The sequence below is a fragment of the Mytilus edulis genome, chromosome 9 (genome assembly GCF_963676685.1).
Source record: "Mytilus edulis chromosome 9, xbMytEdul2.2, whole genome shotgun sequence".
In the NCBI taxonomy this organism is placed as follows: Eukaryota; Metazoa; Mollusca; class Bivalvia; order Mytilida; family Mytilidae; genus Mytilus; species Mytilus edulis.
This window is the reverse complement of record NC_092352.1, coordinates 10332286-10354318: the sequence shown is the minus strand read 5'-3', so window position 1 is coordinate 10354318 and position 22033 is coordinate 10332286. Positions and strand designations below refer to the sequence as shown.

Genomic DNA, 22033 nt, shown 5'->3' with positions numbered 1-22033 from the left:
TGAATGGATTTTGAAAGCAGGAATGTATATACAATATTCCTTTTATTTCATTATCTTAAATCATTCAATCTTTGATATTTCCTATCATGAAAAAATGGAAACAAGAAGACGAAGGCGAAAAAGCGATAGGGCGAAAGGCATGTGTTAACCATAAATTTAATGTTCACCAAAAGTGATCTGATGATATAAAAATAAAAAGATGTGATATGATTGCCAATGAGACAAATCTCCACAAGAGACCAAATGTCATAAAAATTAACAAGCAAAAATTCACTTGGAAAAAAGACTTAGATTTATTTAAGTTCGACTGGGAGACCAATAAAAGTGAGTATGGAAATCGGGAATGTCAGTGTTAAAGTTACAACAACCCGACCAAAGCAGAAAGCAGCCCAAGCCCACTAATGGGTTTTGAACACAACGAAAAAAATCCTCACCTGGAGTCGGGTTTTAGCTTAACAAACTTAAATTTTATAAAAAAAAAAAAAAAAAAAAATACATGCAAGACAAACAAACGCCAGAGGCTCCTGACTAAATGCCACGGGGTTAAACATGTTTTGTGAGATCTCAACCCTCTAGCCAATAAAAAAAACCACACGAAATGTATATTAAAGAGATTTGTCCTGTTGAACTAATTTTAAATAAAGCTAGAACTAACAATGAACACTGCCCTTTCCTCGATCTTGATATCTGTACCATTAACGGAAAGCTTAATACCAAAATTGGTGATACAATCAATTTCATTTCCTATTGTTAATTATCATTTTTAGATGGTGACATTCCCTTGTCACCATCTTATGGTGTTTATATATCTCAACTTGTTCGATTTGCTCGTGTATGGATGTAACACCGTATTATATTTTAGTGAAAGAAATCTATGTATTACTGAAAAATTATTACACTACAGGGGCGGATCCAGTCATTTTAAAAAGAGGGGTTGTCAACCCTGAGTAAAGGGGGTGGGGTTCCAACTACATGCTCCCATTCAAATGCATTGATCGTCCAAAAAAAGGGGGATTCCGACCTTCATCAGAAATAATCACATTTATTCTAAAACCAGCTGTTTGCATGATACGGTTTATGTTATTCTCATATATTTAATAATGGTATGATATAAAATTAAGAATGGAAATGGGCAATCTAATTAAAATATGTAGTATAACGTAAAATCAGAGATCAATATTTTAATTAGGTTGGGAAATGGGGAATGTGCCAAAGAGACAACAACCCGACCATAGAAAAAACCAACAGCAGAAGGTCACCAACAGGTCTTCAATGTAGCGAGAAATTCCCGCACCCGGAGGCGTCCTTCAACTGGCCCCTAAACAAATATATACTAGTTCAGTGATAATGAACGCCATACTAATTTCCAAATTGTATACACAAGAAACTAAAATTAAAATAATACAAGACTAACAAAGGCCAGAGGATCCTGACTTGGGACAGGCGCAAAAATGCGGCGGGGTTAAACATGTTTGTGAGATCTCAACCCTCCCCCTATACCTCTAGCCAATGTAGAAAAGTAAACGCATAACAATACGTACATTAAAATTCAGTTCAAGAGAAGTCCGAGTCTGATGTCAGAAGATGTAACCAAAGAAAATAAACAAAATGACAATAATACATAAATAACAACAGACTACTAGCAGTTAACTGACATGCCAGCTCCAGACTTCAATTAAACTGAATGAAAGATTATGATTTCATCATATGAACATCAGGCACAATCCTTCCCGATAGGGGTTTAGTATTGGCATACCATCATAACATATATGAGAAGAACATAACCCGTGTCATGCCAACAACTGCTTTTTAAATAAATGTGTTTAGTTCCGATGCAAAGACCCTATAAGTGAATCAATATTAACGCCAAAATATGCTATCTTTAATGACCTGACAACAGTATCGTAACTATATCCCTTCTTAATAAGTCTATTCAAAGGTTTTGTTAGTTTTTGAGGTGAATACTGACACCTTTGTGCTTTATAAAGAATATTTCCATAAAAAATTGGATGTGACCTCTTACGCCTGATATCCATATGATGAAGACATACCCTTTCGTTAAGTTTAAAAGAGGGATTGAGCTGGCATGTCTGTAACTTGTAGTAATTTTTTTTATTAATTTGTGTATCATTGTCATTTTTTTTTAAAGTTGAATTTGTTACCTATTCTGACATCGGACTTCTTTTAAGTTTACTTTTACTGTGCCTATTGTCATGAAAATAGAGGATGGACATGGGGAATATTATATCTTTACAATTTATACATATCTAAAAAAAATATTACGCAAAGTCTATATCATATAGTCAGTTATAAAAGCCTAAGGGCTTGTTTCTTAGTATGGATAGTAAAATTGGGTATTTTCTCTGAGTCGTTTAAATCACTCGAAACTAGGTGAGACATGTACAGAAGTGATAGATATGCATTATAAATATAGAAAGTTGAATGATTTAATCAACAATTTTTTTAATTTTTTTTTATCTGTACCATATACCCAAGAGCCTGTGGTTATAGACATATAAATTTTGATGCCTACATAAGAGTAGTACAATTATTCATTACTAATGCGAGGCAGGTGCATTTGATGAATCTCAATGTAATTTTAAGAAGTTGATTTTGCATGCCTCTTTTACTTATTATCATATTTTTCGGTAATATGGTATACAAATTCGCGGGAAATCGGAAATCCAATGCTTCTCTGATATATATAAGTTTGTGAGAAATTAATAAACATTCAGTGTTGGATAGTCCGTTTCACGATTGCATCAAAAATGCGCATACGAATTCCTGCACTGGAATAGTTTATTTAGAGTAGTTTCATCGGCAATTATCGCATTTACTTCATTACACCAAGTGGCGGATCCAGGGGGGGGGGGGGTTCCGGGGGTAGGAACCCCCCTTTTTTTTTGGCCGATCAATGCATTTGAATGGGAGCATATAGTTGGAACCCCCCCCTTTTTTTAAATGGCTGGATCCGCCACTGACACCACATCTTCTTTCGTGGAAGGACCTGCTATTATTGTTCCAATTTAATTTTTTGTTTTATTTTTTTTACTTTGTGGGAAATCTGATGCTCCTGAAGATCCCTGAATATAAATGTGCGGTATAGTCAGTTTCACGATTGCACTAAAAATGAGTTACGAATTCCTGGAAACAGTTAAAAACTTCGAAAGTCCATTGAAAGTCGTGCAGTAATCTTCTACATAATTATTGTTAAAATCTTAGTTTTCCTTGGGTTTTTTTTATTTGATTTCCCCTATTTTTTCGTTATAATTATGAAATCTTCAGGCGACTGTGGAAGAACACAGTTTGCCATGATAACTTTATTTCAAGGCATTAAATGATTAATCACAGGCACTTGTCTCAAATTGCCTATATACCTTAATCTTGTTATATTAAGGTATATAGGCAATTTTTTTTTGAGATAAGTGCCTGTGCATTAAATGTGCTGTCACAGGTTTTTTTGTACGAGTTCTTTAAATATGTGAACATTCATGTAGAAAGTGCATATGAAATGGCATTAAAAAATGCACAATTTAATAGTCGTATTTAAAAAATACATGAAATTGGTGAGAAACTTGGCATTCTTAAATTTTTACTAAGGTCATCAAATTTTCAATTACAAATCCATGGATTTTTCTTAAATAGTGATATGTTGTTTTAAAATACATATATATCCGTTTTAATGATGTAAAATTGATAGTCAAACTCAATTTGGGTCATAGCACGGGGTTTGAAGTATTTAATTTATATTTTAAGAAAGAGAAGATAACTCCAAAAATCCAGAAATCGAAATTGGGTTCGAGGTCCATGTCTGGTTGCTAATGCTTGTATCAAGTAAATAGCAAAAAAACAATACTTCAAAGAAGTTTAAGATAAAGGTTAACATCTGTATAAAAATAATTACCATCCCTCCTCACATGGTGAGACTCATGAGAACTACATGCATTAAAATTTCTCAAATGGGAGTTGGAGAGGACCTATAGTAGTCCAAATAATAATTTATGACGTATGGCAAGGCTATTTTATTATTTTTCTTGGACGCCTTCTTAGGTAAAACAATTTAAATAGCCTTGCCAGACGTCATAATTATTTGGACTAGAGAGGACCATTTTAAAGGCATAACTTTAGTTGGTATAACTGGCATAAGGCAGAACAGTTATGATAACTTGGCATAAGCCATAACTGGCATAAGGCAGAACAGTTATGATAACTTGGCATAAGCCGTTAAGGATTATGTACCCTTGTGTTGATTCATTCAATGCTAAACATATGGAAATTTTATAGGAAATCCTCCTTTCCCCTTGCTCTCATATTTGACAATTCGGTGACTGAGAGATATAATATTGCATTGATTTCCTTGAAACAAGTTTATTAATTTAGTTATTGGTTGAAACAAATATAAATATGGACTAAATCAAGTACACCTTTTAGGGTGTGCTAGACTTAAGTGACTCGACACCAGGTTTTTTGGAATTTAAAGGTTGTTCAGAACTTATTGTAAACGCCAGGTAGTTTCATATTCCGGAAACGGTTTTCCGTTGTGTGTTTGACATTTAACATTAACTCTCTCTCTTCCTGTTTAACGATTATATAACTTGAGATATTGTTTATTTATTAACTAACATAGTAAAACATGCCAAGTTATATAATCGTTAAACGGGAAGGGCCGTCCCAAAAATGTAAATAAAAACCCTGTTGCTGAGAAAGCTATTCAGGAACTAGAAGATGAAATACTTCATTCGAACCCGTCAAGCCCAGTATTAACACCATTAACGCTTTCACCTGTCACAGCTCGACTGAATACACGTATTCGAAATCGAGGATTATCTACACGAGAAATGTGGACACAGAGAGATCAGTTTTCAAATAACCAAATACCACTCACTTATCAAAACCTAATTATTGCTCAACACGAACAACGATTAAAGAATCATCCACACAGCGAGAAGACAAAGTGTCCATCAGGCAAATTACCCATGTGTCTGTATCTAGAAATTGGTGACATAGTATATCTACGATGTGACCTCAACAAAACTAAATTTCTCATCATCCGATTCAATTAGTCGACTGGAGCGCCAGCGCTCACTTCCAAAAAAATTCAATGACTATGTTACATGTATGTACTGAATGAGTAAAATGGAGAGATTCCCAAATGTATATAGAACAGTTCATTTTTATTTGTGTTTAATTATTGTATTAAAGGGGCAGAATAATCCCCAACACCAGAGGGCAGTCTACCCTTTGAAGGTGTTTATAATTGTATAAAAATAAAGAAGAAAAAAAAGCGATAATGCCAGGTAGTTTCATATTCCAGAAACAGTTTTCCGATGTGTGTTTGACATTTAACATTAACTCTCTCTCTTCCTGTTTAACGATTATATAACTTGGCATGTTTTACTATGTTAGTCAATAAATAGACAATATCTCAAGTCGTACATTTGTGTAGTCATTTTCCTTATTGGCGAAACAATAAACATTCTAATGAAACAACGTTTGTAACGTTCATTTTGATTGGATAACGTCACTTATTTACATGGCATCAATTGACAATTGATGCTATGGGACGTACGCGCAAGCGCAGTCGGCATATGACAGATTTTAAATACATGTTTTAACGTTGTTTTCTGTCAGTTTCATTAGAATGGAGATAACAATATTGTATTTTAAGCTCCGACGGCATCAATTGGGGATTTGATGGTCGCAAATACCCGTTTACTGTCTCCGCTAACGCGTCGCCAGTAAACTTAATTTGCGACCATCAAATCCCCAATTGATGCCGTCGTAGCTTAAAATACAATACAGTTATCAACGATCAATGCATTTGAATGAGGACCTTTGGTTGGAAACACACCCCCCCCTTTTTTAAAATGGCTGGATCCGCCCCTAAGGTGTAGGCTGCATAAGGTTAAGCACTGATGCTCAGATCAGCTTTAAACAGATAAGGAACAACCTACCAAATTGGGAGCTACAACGTATTCCCTAAATGAGAAACATTTCAATTGAAATATTATTTGATATTGTGGCAACTTTTTCTTAATTGAGTCTTTTTACTTTACTTTTAAGTTTTCATGGACATAGTCTTGTTACTTCTAAATCTCAGTAATCAGGTTAGGTCTATACATGTACATCTTTTAGAATGTTTGCTGCATTTTTAAGTATATAGAATGTGTATTTAGAAATAGTAATGTACTTGACCACATGATTTTATCCTTCATTACTGATCCATGAAATGAGGTTTTAGTCAGGTGAACCTTAACTAACAGACATGTAGACATTGCAAGATACATATTTATCAAATATAGTCATTTTATTACTTATAATAATAGCATTTCGCTTTAAAAAGAAGACTATCTTTTTCAACCACCACAGAACCATGAAAATGAGATGAAGGGCAACCGAAATATGACAGACAAAAAACTTCATGGTATATCAGCATTCAAGGTCTTCTTGTTTCGGATATGTAAAGCTTTATACAAATAGATGCGGGATACTTACCCTATTACATTCTGTGACTTGTGTCACAGGCAAGACAAAAAAGAATGCATAAATGTTAAGTTGAGTTAAGTACTGGTATCTGTAAGAATGGAGCAGGCAGTGGCACATGAGGGATTTTAGATTTGGCTCATTCTCAGTTTATGCATATATATGCAAGAGAACCAATCAGATGTAAATCATACTAATCGAAACTATTCTGCATACTTATTACTTCTCAATTAATATTCTTACACCATGAACATTATACTTGTTATATTATAATGTGATTATTGAGATGCATTAACCTTTTATATATTATTTGATAATGCAACTTAGCTTCAGTATGCCTATTTTATTTAAAATTAATGAAGTCTTTAATTTTTATTTAAATCAATTCAAGGGGACATATAAGAATCAAAAGATGGTGTATGAATTCCAACTCTCCACTAGTTTATTTATACATGATTCAGCTTCTTACTATCATTAAACTTCTCTAATTACCAACTTCTAAGAAGGTTATTTGCCAACTTTCCTCTGTAGTTTATTTATACATGATTCAGCTTCTCATTAAACTTCTCTAATTACCCACTTCTAAGAAGGTTATCTTACTGTATACATATCTGTTGTAGTGATGGTTGATCCTGTTACATGGAATTGTAAACAAGTTGGTCAGTGGTTGAAAGAAAATGGTTTTGAAAAATACAAGAAGTTACTCTGCGATGAGCATAAGATCAATGGTGAAGCATTACTGGTTCTGACAGAAAATGACTTGAAACAGCCACCATTACAGTTGACGGTTTTAGGAGATATTAAGCGGTTAATGCTTATCATTAGAAAAGTACAATTGCAGAGTAATGGTAACCAAAGCCCTCAACCAAATGGGTCCAGAACATTCCAGAAAACATCAACACCTCTCTCAAGGTCGTACCAACAGTCATCATCTCCACAAAACTATGAACGCTTGGATAGCAGTGAATCCTTGGAAGACAATGATTATGCTGATTTAAATGAAATTTCGCAACAATTGAGACAGGGACATTTCTCCAAAAATTTGGACCCAGAGCTATGGAAGACTGCTTTAAGTTTCGTTTATGTATTTACAGTTTTTTTAATGACTTCCTTTGTAATGGTTATAGTCCATGACAGGGTACCAGATACAGAGAAATACCCTCCATTGCCAGATATATTCTTAGATAATGTACCCTATATATCATGGGCATTTAAAGCATGTGAACTTATTGCCTTAGGACTAGGATTAACATGGATTGTTTTATTATTCTTTCATAAACACAGGTTTGTTAAAAATATGACATATTTTGGTTTAAGTCAAAACCATATATATTTCTTCCATAATTATAAGTTAAGATCAATGAAGATAGTATGTTAGTCTTTCTGAACAAATGGTTATGTAACACAAACAAAATTTCATCAATTAAAATCTTTAGAAAAAAAACATCAAAGATACTAGACATACAATTTTGTACTCCAGATCAGCTTTTTGTCTACAAAAGACTCATGAATGCTGTGCAAATTAAAAAAGTTCCAAAGCCAAATCAAATAATATGAAGTTGAGTAAAGAAAAATCAACTAAGTTACCTTTTTATTGATGGTCTGAGCTGTCCACGTGGAGGGTAATAGGGATGTAGACATATAGAGCTTTTCATACAGCCTTTAACAATGAGAATTACCCATTCTGTCTGACAGTCTGCAAAAATCATGATAAATTCAGCTGATACAATCTATTGTTTGAAACATACACTTAATTTTGAAAAAAAAAAGAAGGACAGAATGAAAACATTCTTGACTTTGGACAGGTACATAAGCATGTACATTTTAGTGGGGTTAGACAAGTTGTCTCAATCAATACAGCAATAAAAAAATATCAATCAATAATAATGTGTCAAAGAATTTACAGAATGAGAACTCCAAAGTATGTTGAAAAAAACTTCCTTTTTCCACTCAAATTTAAAAATTACTTTCAATGGATCAGTACATGTGTTTTGTGTTTTTAAAATTTATATAAAAAAGAAGATTGTTGTTTTACAGATTTATATTAATGAGAAGAATGTTTTCCATGATAGGAACCATTTTTATACTTCGTTGTATTTGTATGTTGATTACATCATTGTCTGTACCAGGTGCACATCTGAAATGTGAAGGAAAGGTATGTCACTATATGTTAATAACATCATTGTCTGTACCAGGTGCACATCTGAAATGTGAAGGAAAGGTATGTTACTATGGAAATAGAGATATACTTATATCATCCAATGATATCAAAGCATAGAAAACCTTGTATGTTAATAACATAATTGTCTGTATGAGGTGCATATCTGAAATGTGAAGGAAAGGTATGTTACTATGGAAATAGACTAAAAGAGATATATCATCCAATGATAACAAAACTACATCATCCAATGATAACAAAACTATATCCTCCAATGATAACAAAACTATATCCTGCAATGGTAACAAAACTATATCCTCCAATGATAACAAAACTAGATCATCCAATGATAACAAAACTATATCCTCCAATGATAACAAAACTAGATCATCCAATGATAACAAAACTATATCCTGCAATGATAACAAAACTAGATCATCGAATGATAACAAAACTATATCCTCCAATGATAACAAAACTATATCCTCCAATGATAACAAAACTATATCCTCCAATGATAACAAAACTAGATCATCCAATGATAACAAAACTATATCCTCCAATTATAACAAAACTATATCCTCCAATGATAACAAAACTATATCCTGCAATGATAACAAAACTATATCCTCCAATGATAAAAAAACTATATCCTGCAATGATAACAAAACTAGATCATCGAATGATAACAAAACTATATCCTCCAATGATAACAAAACTAGATCATCCAATGATAACAAAACTAGATCCTCCAATGATAACAAAACTAGATCATCCAATGATAACAAAACTAGATAACTAGATCATCCAATGATAACAAATCTATATCCTCCAATGATAACAAAACTAGATCATCCAATGATAACAAATCTATATCCTCCAATGATAACAAAACTATATCCTGCAATGATAACAAAACTATATCCTCCAATGATAACAAAACTATATCCTGCAATGATAACAAAACTATATCCTCCAATGATAACAAAACTATATCCTGCAATGATAACAAAACTAGATCATCGAATGATAACAAAACTATATCCTCCAATGATAACAAAACTAGATCATCCAATGATAACAAAACTAGATCCTCCAATAATAACAAAACTAGATCCTCCAATGATAACAAAACTAGATCATCCAATGATAACAAAACTAGATCATCCAATGATAACAAAACTATATCCTGCATTGGTAACAAAACTATATCCTCCAATGATAACAAAACTAGATCATCCAATGATAACAAAACTATATCCTCCAATGATAACAAAACTAGATCATCCAATGATAACAAAACTATATCCTGCAATGATAACAAAACTAGATCATCGAATGATAACAAAACTATATCCTCCAATGATAACAAAACTATATCCTCCAATGATAACAAAACTATATCCTCCAATGATAACAAAACTAGATCATCCAATGATAACAAAACTATATCCTCCAATTATAACAAAACTATATCCTCCAATGATAACAAAACTATATCCTGCAATGATAACAAAACTATATCCTCCAATGATAAAAAAACTATATCCTGCAATGATAACAAAACTAGATCATCCAATGATAACAAAACTATATCCTCCAATGATAACAAAACTAGATCATCCAATGATAACAAAACTAGATCCTCCAATGATAACAAAACTAGATCATCCAATGATAACAAAACTAGATAACTAGATCATCCAATGATAACAAAACTATATCCTCCAATGATAACAAAACTAGATCATCCAATGATAACAAATCTATATCCTCCAATGATAACAAAACTATATCCTGCAATGATAACAAAACTATATCCTCCAATGATAACAAAACTATATCCTGCAATGATAACAAAACTATATCCTCCAATGATAACAAAACTATATCCTGCAATGATAACAAAACTAGATCATCGAATGATAACAAAACTATATCCTCCAATGATAACAAAACTAGATCATCCAATGATAACAAAACTAGATCCTCCAATAATAACAAAACTAGATCCTCCAATGATAACAAAACTAGATCATCCAATGATAACAAAACTAGATCATCCAATGATAACAAAACTAGATCATCCAATGATAACAAAACTATATCCTGCATTGGTAACAAAACTATATCCTCCAATGATAACAAAACTAGATCATCCAATGATAACAAAACTATATCCTCCAATGATAACAAAACTAGATCATCCAATGATAACAAAACTATATCCTGCAATGATAACAAAACTAGATCATCGAATGATAACAAAACTATATCCTCCAATGATAACAAAACTATATCCTCCAATGATAACAAAACTATATCCTCCAATGATAACAAAACTAGATCATCCAATGATAACAAAACTATATCCTCCAATTATAACAAAACTATATCCTCCAATGATAACAAAACTATATCCTGCAATGATAACAAAACTATATCCTCCAATGATAAAAAAACTATATCCTGCAATGATAACAAAACTAGATCATCCAATGATAACAAAACTATATCCTCCAATGATAACAAAACTAGATCATCCAATGATAACAAAACTAGATCCTCCAATGATAACAAAACTAGATCATCCAATGATAACAAAACTAGATAACTAGATCATCCAATGATAACAAAACTATATCCTCCAATGATAACAAAACTAGATCATCCAATGATAACAAATCTATATCCTCCAATGATAACAAAACTATATCCTGCAATGATAACAAAACTATATCCTCCAATGATAACAAAACTATATCCTGCAATGATAACAAAACTATATCCTCCAATGATAACAAAACTATATCCTGCAATGATAACAAAACTAGATCATCGAATGATAACAAAACTAGATCATCCAATGATAACAAAACTATATCCTCCAATGATAACAAAACTATATCCTCCAATGATAACAAAACTAGATCATCCAATGATAACAAAACTATATCCTCCAATGATAACAAAACTATATCCTCCAATGATAACAAAACTAGATCATCCAATGATAACAAAACTAGATCATCCAATGATAACAAAACTAGATCCTGCATTGGTAACAAAACTATATCCTCCAATGATAACAAAACTAGATCATCCAATGATAACAAAACTATATCCTCCAATGATAACAAAACTAGATCATCCAATGATAACAAAACTATATCCTGCAATGATAACAAAACTAGATCATCGAATGATAACAAAACTATATCCTCCAATGATAACAAAACTATATCCTCCAATGATAACAAAACTATATCCTCCAATGATAACAAAACTAGATCATCCAATGATAACAAAACTATATCCTCCAATTATAACAAAACTATATCCTCCAATGATAACAAAACTATATCCTGCAATGATAACAAAACTATATCCTCCAATGATAAAAAAACTATATCCTGCAATGATAACAAAACTAGATCATCCAATGATAACAAAACTATATCCTCCAATGATAACAAAACTAGATCATCCAATGATAACAAAACTAGATCCTCCAATGATAACAAAACTAGATCATCCAATGATAACAAAACTAGATAACTAGATCATCCAATGATAACAAAACTATATCCTCCAATGATAACAAAACTAGATCATCCAATGATAACAAATCTATATCCTCCAATGATAACAAAACTATATCCTGCAATGATAACAAAACTATATCCTCCAATGATAACAAAACTATATCCTGCAATGATAACAAAACTATATCCTCCAATGATAACAAAACTATATCCTGCAATGATAACAAAACTAGATCATCGAATGATAACAAAACTAGATCATCCAATGATAACAAAACTATATCCTCCAATGATAACAAAACTATATCCTCCAATGATAACAAAACTAGATCATCCAATGATAACAAAACTATATCCTCCAATGATAACAAAACTATATCCTCCAATGATAACAAAACTATATCCTGCAATGATAACAAAACTAGATCATCGAATGATAACAAAACTATATCCTCCAATGATAACAAAACTAGATCCTCCAATAATAACAAAACTAGATCCTCCAATGATAACAAAACTAGATCATCCAATGATAACAAAACTAGATCATCCAATGATAACAAAACTAGATCATCCAATGATAACAAAACTATATCCTGCATTGGTAACAAAACTATATCCTCCAATGATAACAAAACTAGATCATCCAATGATAACAAAACTATATCCTCCAATGATAACAAAACTAGATCATCCAATGATAACAAAACTATATCCTGCAATGATAACAAAACTAGATCATCGAATGATAACAAAACTATATCCTCCAATGATAACAAAACTATATCCTCCAATGATAACAAAACTATATCCTCCAATGATAACAAAACTAGATCATCCAATGATAACAAAACTATATCCTCCAATTATAACAAAACTATATCCTCCAATGATAACAAAACTATATCCTGCAATGATAACAAAACTATATCCTCCAATGATAAAAAAACTATATCCTGCAATGATAACAAAACTAGATCATCCAATGATAACAAAACTATATCCTCCAATGATAACAAAACTAGATCATCCAATGATAACAAAACTAGATCCTCCAATGATAACAAAACTAGATCATCCAATGATAACAAAACTAGATAACTAGATCATCCAATGATAACAAAACTATATCCTCCAATGATAACAAAACTAGATCATCCAATGATAACAAATCTATATCCTCCAATGATAACAAAACTATATCCTGCAATGATAACAAAACTATATCCTCCAATGATAACAAAACTATATCCTGCAATGATAACAAAACTATATCCTCCAATGATAACAAAACTATATCCTGCAATGATAACAAAACTAGATCATCGAATGATAACAAAACTATATCCTCCAATGATAACAAAACTAGATCATCCAATGATAACAAAACTAGATCCTCCAATAATAACAAAACTAGATCCTCCAATGATAACAAAACTAGATCATCCAATGATAACAAAACTAGATCATCCAATGATAACAAAACTATATCCTGCATTGGTAACAAAACTATATCCTCCAATGATAACAAAACTAGATCATCCAATGATAACAAAACTATATCCTCCAATGATAACAAAACTATATCCTCCAATGATAACAAAACTAGATCATCCAATGATAACAAAACTATATCCTCCAATGATAACAAAACTATATCCTCCAATGATAACAAAACTAGATCATCCAATGATAACAAAACTAGATCATCCAATGATAACAAAACTAGATCCTCCAATGATAACAAAACTAGATCCTGCAATGATAACAAAACTAGATCATCCAATGATAACAAAACTATATCCTGCAATGGTAACAAAACTATACCTCCAATGATAACAAAACTATATCCTGCAATATCCTGCAATGATGACAAAATTTTATCCTCCAATGAAAACAAAACATTTCATAGAAAAGTAGACTGAGTAAATACATGTAGAACCTAACCAAATACCTGGGATGAACTCAGGTGCTCCAGAAGGGTAATTAGTTCCTAATTTACCATTTTATGTTCCAATATTAATGTTTTGAATTCTTTTTCTTGTAAACAATTACAAATTCATAACACTGAAGATTACCTTCTGTTTGCATTTTTGGGGGAATGTAAATTTTATAAAATATCTGAGATAATAATTAAATTTTGGGAATATATTTGTGGTGTGGTTATAAACATAATGAAAAAAGTAAGTTATCATGTAAACTGAATGGAGGTAGTATGCTGGTTATGAGTGTATTTTTGTATTATATATAGAATAAAGCATATTAGATTTTTGGCAATTATTGTAATTGTGTTTGTGCCAAAAAAATATTTGTATTTGTATTAAAGGTTTTTGAAAATTTCACCAAATAATCTGCTACCAAATAATTATTTCATGATTTTTATTCCATTTATTTAAGCTGTATGGAGATATATGGACCAAACTACGTAGAACTTTTGAGATCTGGACAGGACTAGGTATGACACTGTCAGGTGTTAGGACTTGTGGAGATTACATGTTTAGTGGACATACAGTCTTTGTTACTATGCTCAACTTTCTCATAACTGAATGTAAGTTATTATTTTTTTGATTTATTGATAAAATTACAGGTTGAGTTTGTGTTGTTGTGGTTTAATCTTTTCACTGAATTATTAACTCTTACTAAGTTTTTCAGTCTTATTTTGCAGCCAGAGCTCTTCTAGTTTATATTAATTTTGCTGCAAAGCTGCTGTTTTAAAAGTATTTGCTTTTATAGTCATCTTGTAAATGCCATTTTGTTTAAGTGAAATAGAGTGCACACAGTTTTTATTCTACAGTTCTTTCAAAACCGTGTAAAATTATGTGTTTGCTTGACTTATGTATTGAAAATTAAGTAAGTTTGATTGAACTTTCCTGAAACAAAACATTTAAATGGAAGTTTAATAGTTAACCCTAGGCCTTTTATTGAGAATTTTTATTCTGCTAAAGGTTACATAACATTACTGGTTTACGATGCAAGATATTTCTTATTGGAACAGTTGAAAAGAAACAATCTAGATATTGATTCTGACATTTTCTGTAAAATATACAGCAAATGCTTTAGTGCTATCACGCTTTGATATATTTATGTTATTGTTTTCCTTGTGCTTATCTTATTTATACTACTGATTATTTTGTAAAATAACAATAAGTTATCATATGAGGTTTATCTATACATTTGTATGTCAAATATTTGATATCATTTTTTCTGTTTTTTTCAGACACGCCAAGAAAGATGTATTATCTCCATACTTCAGCATGGGTAGCCAATATGTTTGCACTATTCTTCATTCTAGCAGCCCATGAGCATTACTCCATAGATGTGTTTGTTGCTTTCTACATCACTTCCCGTATGTTTCTTTATTACCACACTCTTGCCAACAATCGTTCACTTATGTTACGTGATAAGAAGAGAACACGTATCTGGTTTCCTTTATTCACGTTCTTCGAGTCTAGATGTGATGGTATTGTACCTAATGAGTTTGAATGGCCGCTGCCTAGTTGGGAACAAGTTAAACACATGTTTATTGGATTGAAATCAGACATTGCAGCTAGTTCTAAGAACAAAAAGAAGCTGTGAATAAAGAAAATTTATGTTAGATATAAGTGAAATGTTTGTCAATTTCATTTATATATTAGCTAGTGTTTAATATGTAAAGTTATACTGAAATTTTGACATGCAGACATATTATGTTTCTCCACTAATCTTAAGAGTCTGTGTATTGTATTTTTTTTGTATTTGATTTCATTTGAGGTTGATTTTGAATGTCAGATTAATAAAAAAGGGCTAAACATGAATTTTCCTGGGTATTTCTCAGAACTCTATAGTACAGTCAATATTTATAACAATTTGGTCATTTTTTATTCTCCGTGAATTTTGATATATATATTAGTGATATTATTTACACTGTTCTTACAATCTGACATCTGTGTTTTACAGTGAACTTATACCATTGGCCTGATGACTTAGTTCTTTTTTTTTGTAAAGGGGATCTATAATTTTTGTGTTCTTGTTGTTTTGTAATAATATGTTTACAAAACATTTAGAATATTCACACTTCGCTAAATATTTGAATTCATGATTAATGTTAACCCATGAAATCTACAGTCTCTCACACCAAGATGGAATCCAGAGAAGTCATACGTTTTACTTCATGACAGAAATTATAGACACTGTTTAGAATGGCATATCTTAATAAATGTTTGTTTCAAGTGACAGACATAAAATGAAAGTCTGTAAAATTGTACATTGTACATGACTGAATAAGTAATGGACATATTTTTTTTTTAATTTACTCATGTTCACTTGCAACTGCAAGATCTGTGATAATTTTTTGTATGTGATATTAATTATATCTTAAGAGATAATGTCTGGCCTATTTCACTAGAGTATACAAGTACTGAAAAAAATATAATTTAGCCAACTAAATTTACCAAGGAAAGTACAAAAGTTAAAGATTGTATATACATTGTATATATTGGAATTGCTAGTTCCTATGTTTGTATTAATATGAATATGACTGAGGATAACATATAAGCCCATGTCCATTTGTGCCTCTATTGTATCGCCTTTCCACATGAAGCAGGATGATTATACTGTAAATCCTTAACAATCCTATTGTATTTTATACCATGACCTGTTACAACTAATTAGATATCCTTCCATAAGAAAACCTGAATCACTTGATAGATTTTTTTATATATACAATGTAGTCAAAAATGTTTTAGATCAAGTATAGGTTTCATTCTAATTGAATGATTTTTGCTAAAGTTGGGTCCTTAGGTCATAGAAAATTATTTCAACAATAGATGCCTCAGGGATTTGGTTTGGCCATGAGTTGGTGGCCAAATCTTTAAACCTAAACTTTAACTTGAAACATGACCCATGATTTTGCCATGTATAAACAGGTAGGCAAGAAAACATATTACACCACACTTTATGGGGGAGCTATACCTCATATCCCTTCCAACCACCTTCATTTATTTCGAAACCCTTTCGAATGAGTTTTAAAAAAAGAAAAATATAGAATTCAGGACCATTTTTACAGGAGGAAGGTAAAAAAACAATTGTAGACTCCAGGATAGTTCATTCAGATCTCCTCAAATTGTGATGAAGGTTTTAGCTTATCAAAATAAAAATAAAAATCTAATATGAGGGACCATCACTTGCAAGGTTAATTTGTACAAATATTCAATGATATGTCTTCTTGCTGGAATACTACCTGTATTTAAGACCACCTGGCCCTATAATTATCACTTGGCGTCATCGTCATAGACTGTCAACCAACATGGCCACTAAGGCTGAAAATAGAACATACGGGTAAAATGCAAGTATTATCTTGTAAACCAAAACCATTTTTTGGTGAATTTCCATATTTTTTTGTTTGTGAGTTTTCACACCAAAGGTTCTTTCATTTTATATACCTATAATGATTTATAATATTGTAATTGGTGTTGTTCTTGACTATATATGATAAAAATTATTTTTTCCCCTACATTGACTGTTTAAGAAGTTGTTATTGGTGTTAAAAAGTGAACAAAACACTTAGCTATATTCATATGCAATGTATATAAATATTATTTTAACCTATGCATTTCTAGATGCTTAATAACTTTTTATATCTATATTACTATATTTTTTTACTCTTGTTTTTTGCTACATGCAGTTGATGAAAACATCATGATGTGCTATTGCTAATATATTATTTTTGCTTATAATTATTTCTAAATGTGATTATGAAAAGTAATATTTGTAAAGTAAATAAGATAGCTTGTTTACTAGACTGTTCCAGCGGTCTGTCGTCTGTTAGTGTTTTACAAAAATTAGGAAATTAGGTTCTTACTATTTTTCTGTTGCCATAGAAAACTTGTATGATTTATGTAAAAATGTGATTTATAGTTTCTGTCTATACAATTATTTGTAACACGACATCGAGATATAAATTCCCAGTGAATCGGTGTTCAGATTGTATATTGAATGTTCAAGGTAGGATTCTGACACACAACATGCAATCCTTTGGAACAAGGGAGATAATTATGCAAACACAAGGGAGATAATATGAATGTATACTCTGAAATGTACACTGTGTTACTGAAAATGATGATTTCTATTTTGGCTACCATCTGATATTAATGTGAATTTTATTTCTAAGTGACCTACAAATATAGGCAAAAACTATGAAGAGATAAAAACCTTTATTGTTTGAATTCCATAGAACTATATAAGATTTGAGGTAAAAATGAAGGAAATTTGGCACAAATGGAACTTAATTCTAATCAAGGAAAACATGTTTTTAAAAAATCAACAGAAAGCTTTTTCCCAACTCAATCACTGGCGTCAACGTGATGATCGTAACTGCAGTTACGATCATCCCAATATTGTGGACACAAATATAGGGAAATTTTATAAGGCTGATTACTCCACTTTAACAGGTTATTTTCAGATATGTATTATTTCAAGAAACATCTTTATAAGCATTGCCAATGAAATATTTTTTCGGACTGGATGGAAAAGCAACAAGAAGAATGAAAATCGAGATACAAAAAATCACGATGATGATCGTAACTTTTATTTATTTTTATAAACGATGATCGTAACTTGTACTTAAGATGATCGTAACTGTTTGTTCCAACGGAGCATTTTCTGATAAATAAGGACAAATAAAGCTGTCTAGTATGCGACAAAATGTATGTTATCAGCTGATATTGTGATAATAATGACGAACGATCATAGAGGGGAGGATAACGTCCTATTGGTATAAGTGCACAAATGGTTATGACTTCGCGAGATTTGGTATTTCTTATTTATCTAGTTCAATATTAAAATGCATTGGGGGTTAACACAACTTTATATTGATTTCATATGTTTTATATAAATAAGGTATTGGACAGTTCATATTAATGACCAGTTTGTTAAAATTGAAGTTTTTATTTTATTTTTTTCCATACACTTTTAGGGACAATAGTACCTTTCGAGGATCTGGTATTTTTGGGGAATTCAGACTTTATAGTTTCTTTTATTTAACAGATTTACGATTTTTAAGGGAGAGGTTGGAAAAATAAAGCATTAAGAAGTGAAATCATATCTGTTGAAAAAAAAAAAAACCAATGAAACCGTCAATAAAGTGAGCTACTATTTGATTTTTATTTTGGGGGAGGGGCTAGGATGAATAATTTTTTGTTGAACTCTCTATCCTGTGTTTTTATTTTTACTCTATTCGGTCCTCCTTTTTTTCATCCTGATTTTTTTTACATAAATTGTCATCCTGCCTTTTTGTTTGGCCAAGATGTTCATCCGGCCTATTTTTTTACTCAAATCTCCTGTCCTGCCTTTTTCCAAACATCTCCCCTTATCATAGATCCCTTATTGATACGTTTGGCTCAACACAACTTCTTCGACCAACTTCAATAATACATGTCATATACCGTATAAATGTAATAATTTGTAGCTTGAAAAATCTAATATGAACGTGTATACCATCTATTTCAACTTTTCCTTCTTTACATAGATAGTCAACCCATGGTAAATATAGGCAACAGTAGTTCGATGGTGTAATCAGAGATTTTTAAAAGGGATTGGGGACTGGCTGCCTAAGAGTAGGCCCGCTACAGTCATGCTTCATTGATTCCCTATACAATCAACCAAATTTCCCGCACAAAAAGGTGATGCGAGCACCTTGACCCTCCTTCGAAGTCCACCTCTGTAGTCTTCCAATTTTTAATAGTCATAGTTTGATTAAGAAAAACCAAGACCAGGCAACAATTTAAAACTGATAGAAAGTCATCAAAATAATGTAACTTCATGCCCTCCTTTACTTTATTTAGTGAAAGTTTTGGTCTGTATTCTTAAACTGTATTATGAGAATGATATTTATATCAACTTCATATCCACGTAAATCCATTTTGAATGTTAACTTAATTACTCATAATGTTGGGGACATTTGCATATAAGTCTGCTAATCCCCCTCATGTCATTTCTTTTTAGAATAGCGGTTTTCATTTATTCTTTGTTTGATTTTAAAATAATATGTTTTTTTATCGTTACTGCTAAATAGGGTATTCATTTAGTTGGAAAAAACATTCGTAAATTTTGAGTTACAATCATCTTTTTATAAAAACAAGTCAAAGTTACGATCATCTGTAGACGAAGTTACGATCATCATCTTGATTTTTTGAATCTCGATTTTCGTTCTTCTGTTTGTTTTTCTGTAACTTATGAAAAACACATTCAACGGTAATGCTTTTAAAGATGTTTCTTGATATAAAACAAATCTGAAAATAAGCTGTTAAAGTGGAGAAATCAGCCTTTTAAAATATCCCTATATTTGTGTCCGTATTGGGATGATCGTAACTGCAGTTACGATCATCACGTTGACGCCAGTGCTCAATGTCATAACAAAGAAAAATTTAATCTGGCTTTTGAATATACTTTTGAATATACTTCCAAATCTTCAAATCATCTCAACTTTGACTGAATGCTGTGGTTGGAATAGACGGGTTCAATTTGTTAATGAATAATGGACAATTGAACATTTCCATAAACTATTACTTTTTGAATAGGAGCAATAGATTAATTTGGGGGTCTGGCTGTAAAGAGTGATCAAGAATACTATCATGTGATCAAGAGTACAGTCATTTGATCCTCAATACAATCATGTGACCAACAATACAATCATGTGACCAAAAATACAATCATGTGACAAATAGTACAATTAAATGATCATGTTGATCTTAGATCATATAATTATATCAATTCAATTCATTCAATAGTATTTTATAATATGATGTATTAAATGGGTAATATTTGTCATAAAAATAAAAAGGGAAATTGGAAATTAGCAGATCAAGAGTTCTGTTCACAGTTTCACATCAGAATATACATTTCTGTATTTGACAAACATATTTTCAACAAACTCGTTATTAGTGCTTGTATACCATAGTTATACTCATGGAATTAATTTACAAGGTTTTGTTTGTGGACTCTTTTTCTTTAAATCAGTTTTACCGTTATGTGCCATACAATTTGTTGTTAAAAAACAGGTGTAATAGTTTACATGGGTTTAAAAGCACTTTGAAATTATATTTATTTTATCTTGGAATGTGTGTATGAAAGACAGCCAATCAAAGCTAATAAAGATAACGCTTAATACTGACTTGCTAGTTTTTATGTCATTTCCAACAGAAATTTTCACAACAGTAGAAATGGTACAATTACTTTGAGCAACAGTTGCAGCTGAATTAGTAATTTGTCTTCTTCAGTTACTGGGGGTGCTCATATTGAAAACTGGACACATTTGCATTAAAAGACTTCTGTTAAATCCTGTAAAGAGCCAGTTGCCAATGAACCTTGAGGAAATAAAGCCATTATCACCTCCTTTAAGAAATGTGGATTTTAACCACACTTCTATATATATGGTTTAAAGGTTGGAATACTAACAAAAATTTAAATGTGCACAAAAATAATCTCAAAAATGTGTAATTTGCCAATTGCTACAAAACATTTGATAAGAATATTGTATATTTATAATCTCTAAAAGTTATATAACTCAAGTTCAGGTCTCAAATCAATGTGTTCTTTAAATTGACTTTTTATACAAAGCAAAAATTGAAAAAATTTTGGTCGTATATTGGTATCAAGTTGGCATCGTCGTCTGCGTCGTCTCCGTTTTCATCGTCATCCGAATACTTTTAGTTTTCGCACTCTAACTTTAGTAAAAGTGAATAGAAATCTATGAAATTTTTAACACAAGGTTTATGACCACAAAAGGAAGGTTGGGATTGATGTTGGGAGTTTTGGTCCCAACATTTTAGGAATTAGGGTCCAAAAAGGGCCCAAATTAGCATTTTCTTGG

The 22033-nt window shown here is 31.4% G+C and overlaps 1 protein-coding gene across 3 annotated transcripts; it reads left to right on the top strand.

Annotated features, from left to right (window-relative positions):
* Window positions 1–3753: 3753 nt before the first annotated feature.
* Window positions 3754–21328, top strand: LOC139487620 (sphingomyelin synthase-related protein 1-like). Of its 3 annotated transcripts, none has more exons than XM_071272537.1 (5): window positions 3754–3878; window positions 7104–7767; window positions 8521–8638; window positions 14584–14734; window positions 15404–21328. In XM_071272537.1, exons 2-5 carry the CDS (start codon window positions 7106–7108, stop codon window positions 15760–15762), a joined length of 1290 nt encoding a protein of 429 aa, XP_071128638.1. In that variant the 5' UTR covers window positions 3754–3878; window positions 7104–7105; the 3' UTR covers window positions 15763–21328. The 3 variants fall into 3 exon arrangements, with proteins under 3 accessions (XP_071128638.1, XP_071128639.1, XP_071128637.1); XM_071272538.1 differs by having other exon boundaries at window positions 3787–3920; XM_071272536.1 differs by having other exon boundaries at window positions 3791–3834.
* Window positions 21329–22033: the final 705 nt, after the last annotated feature.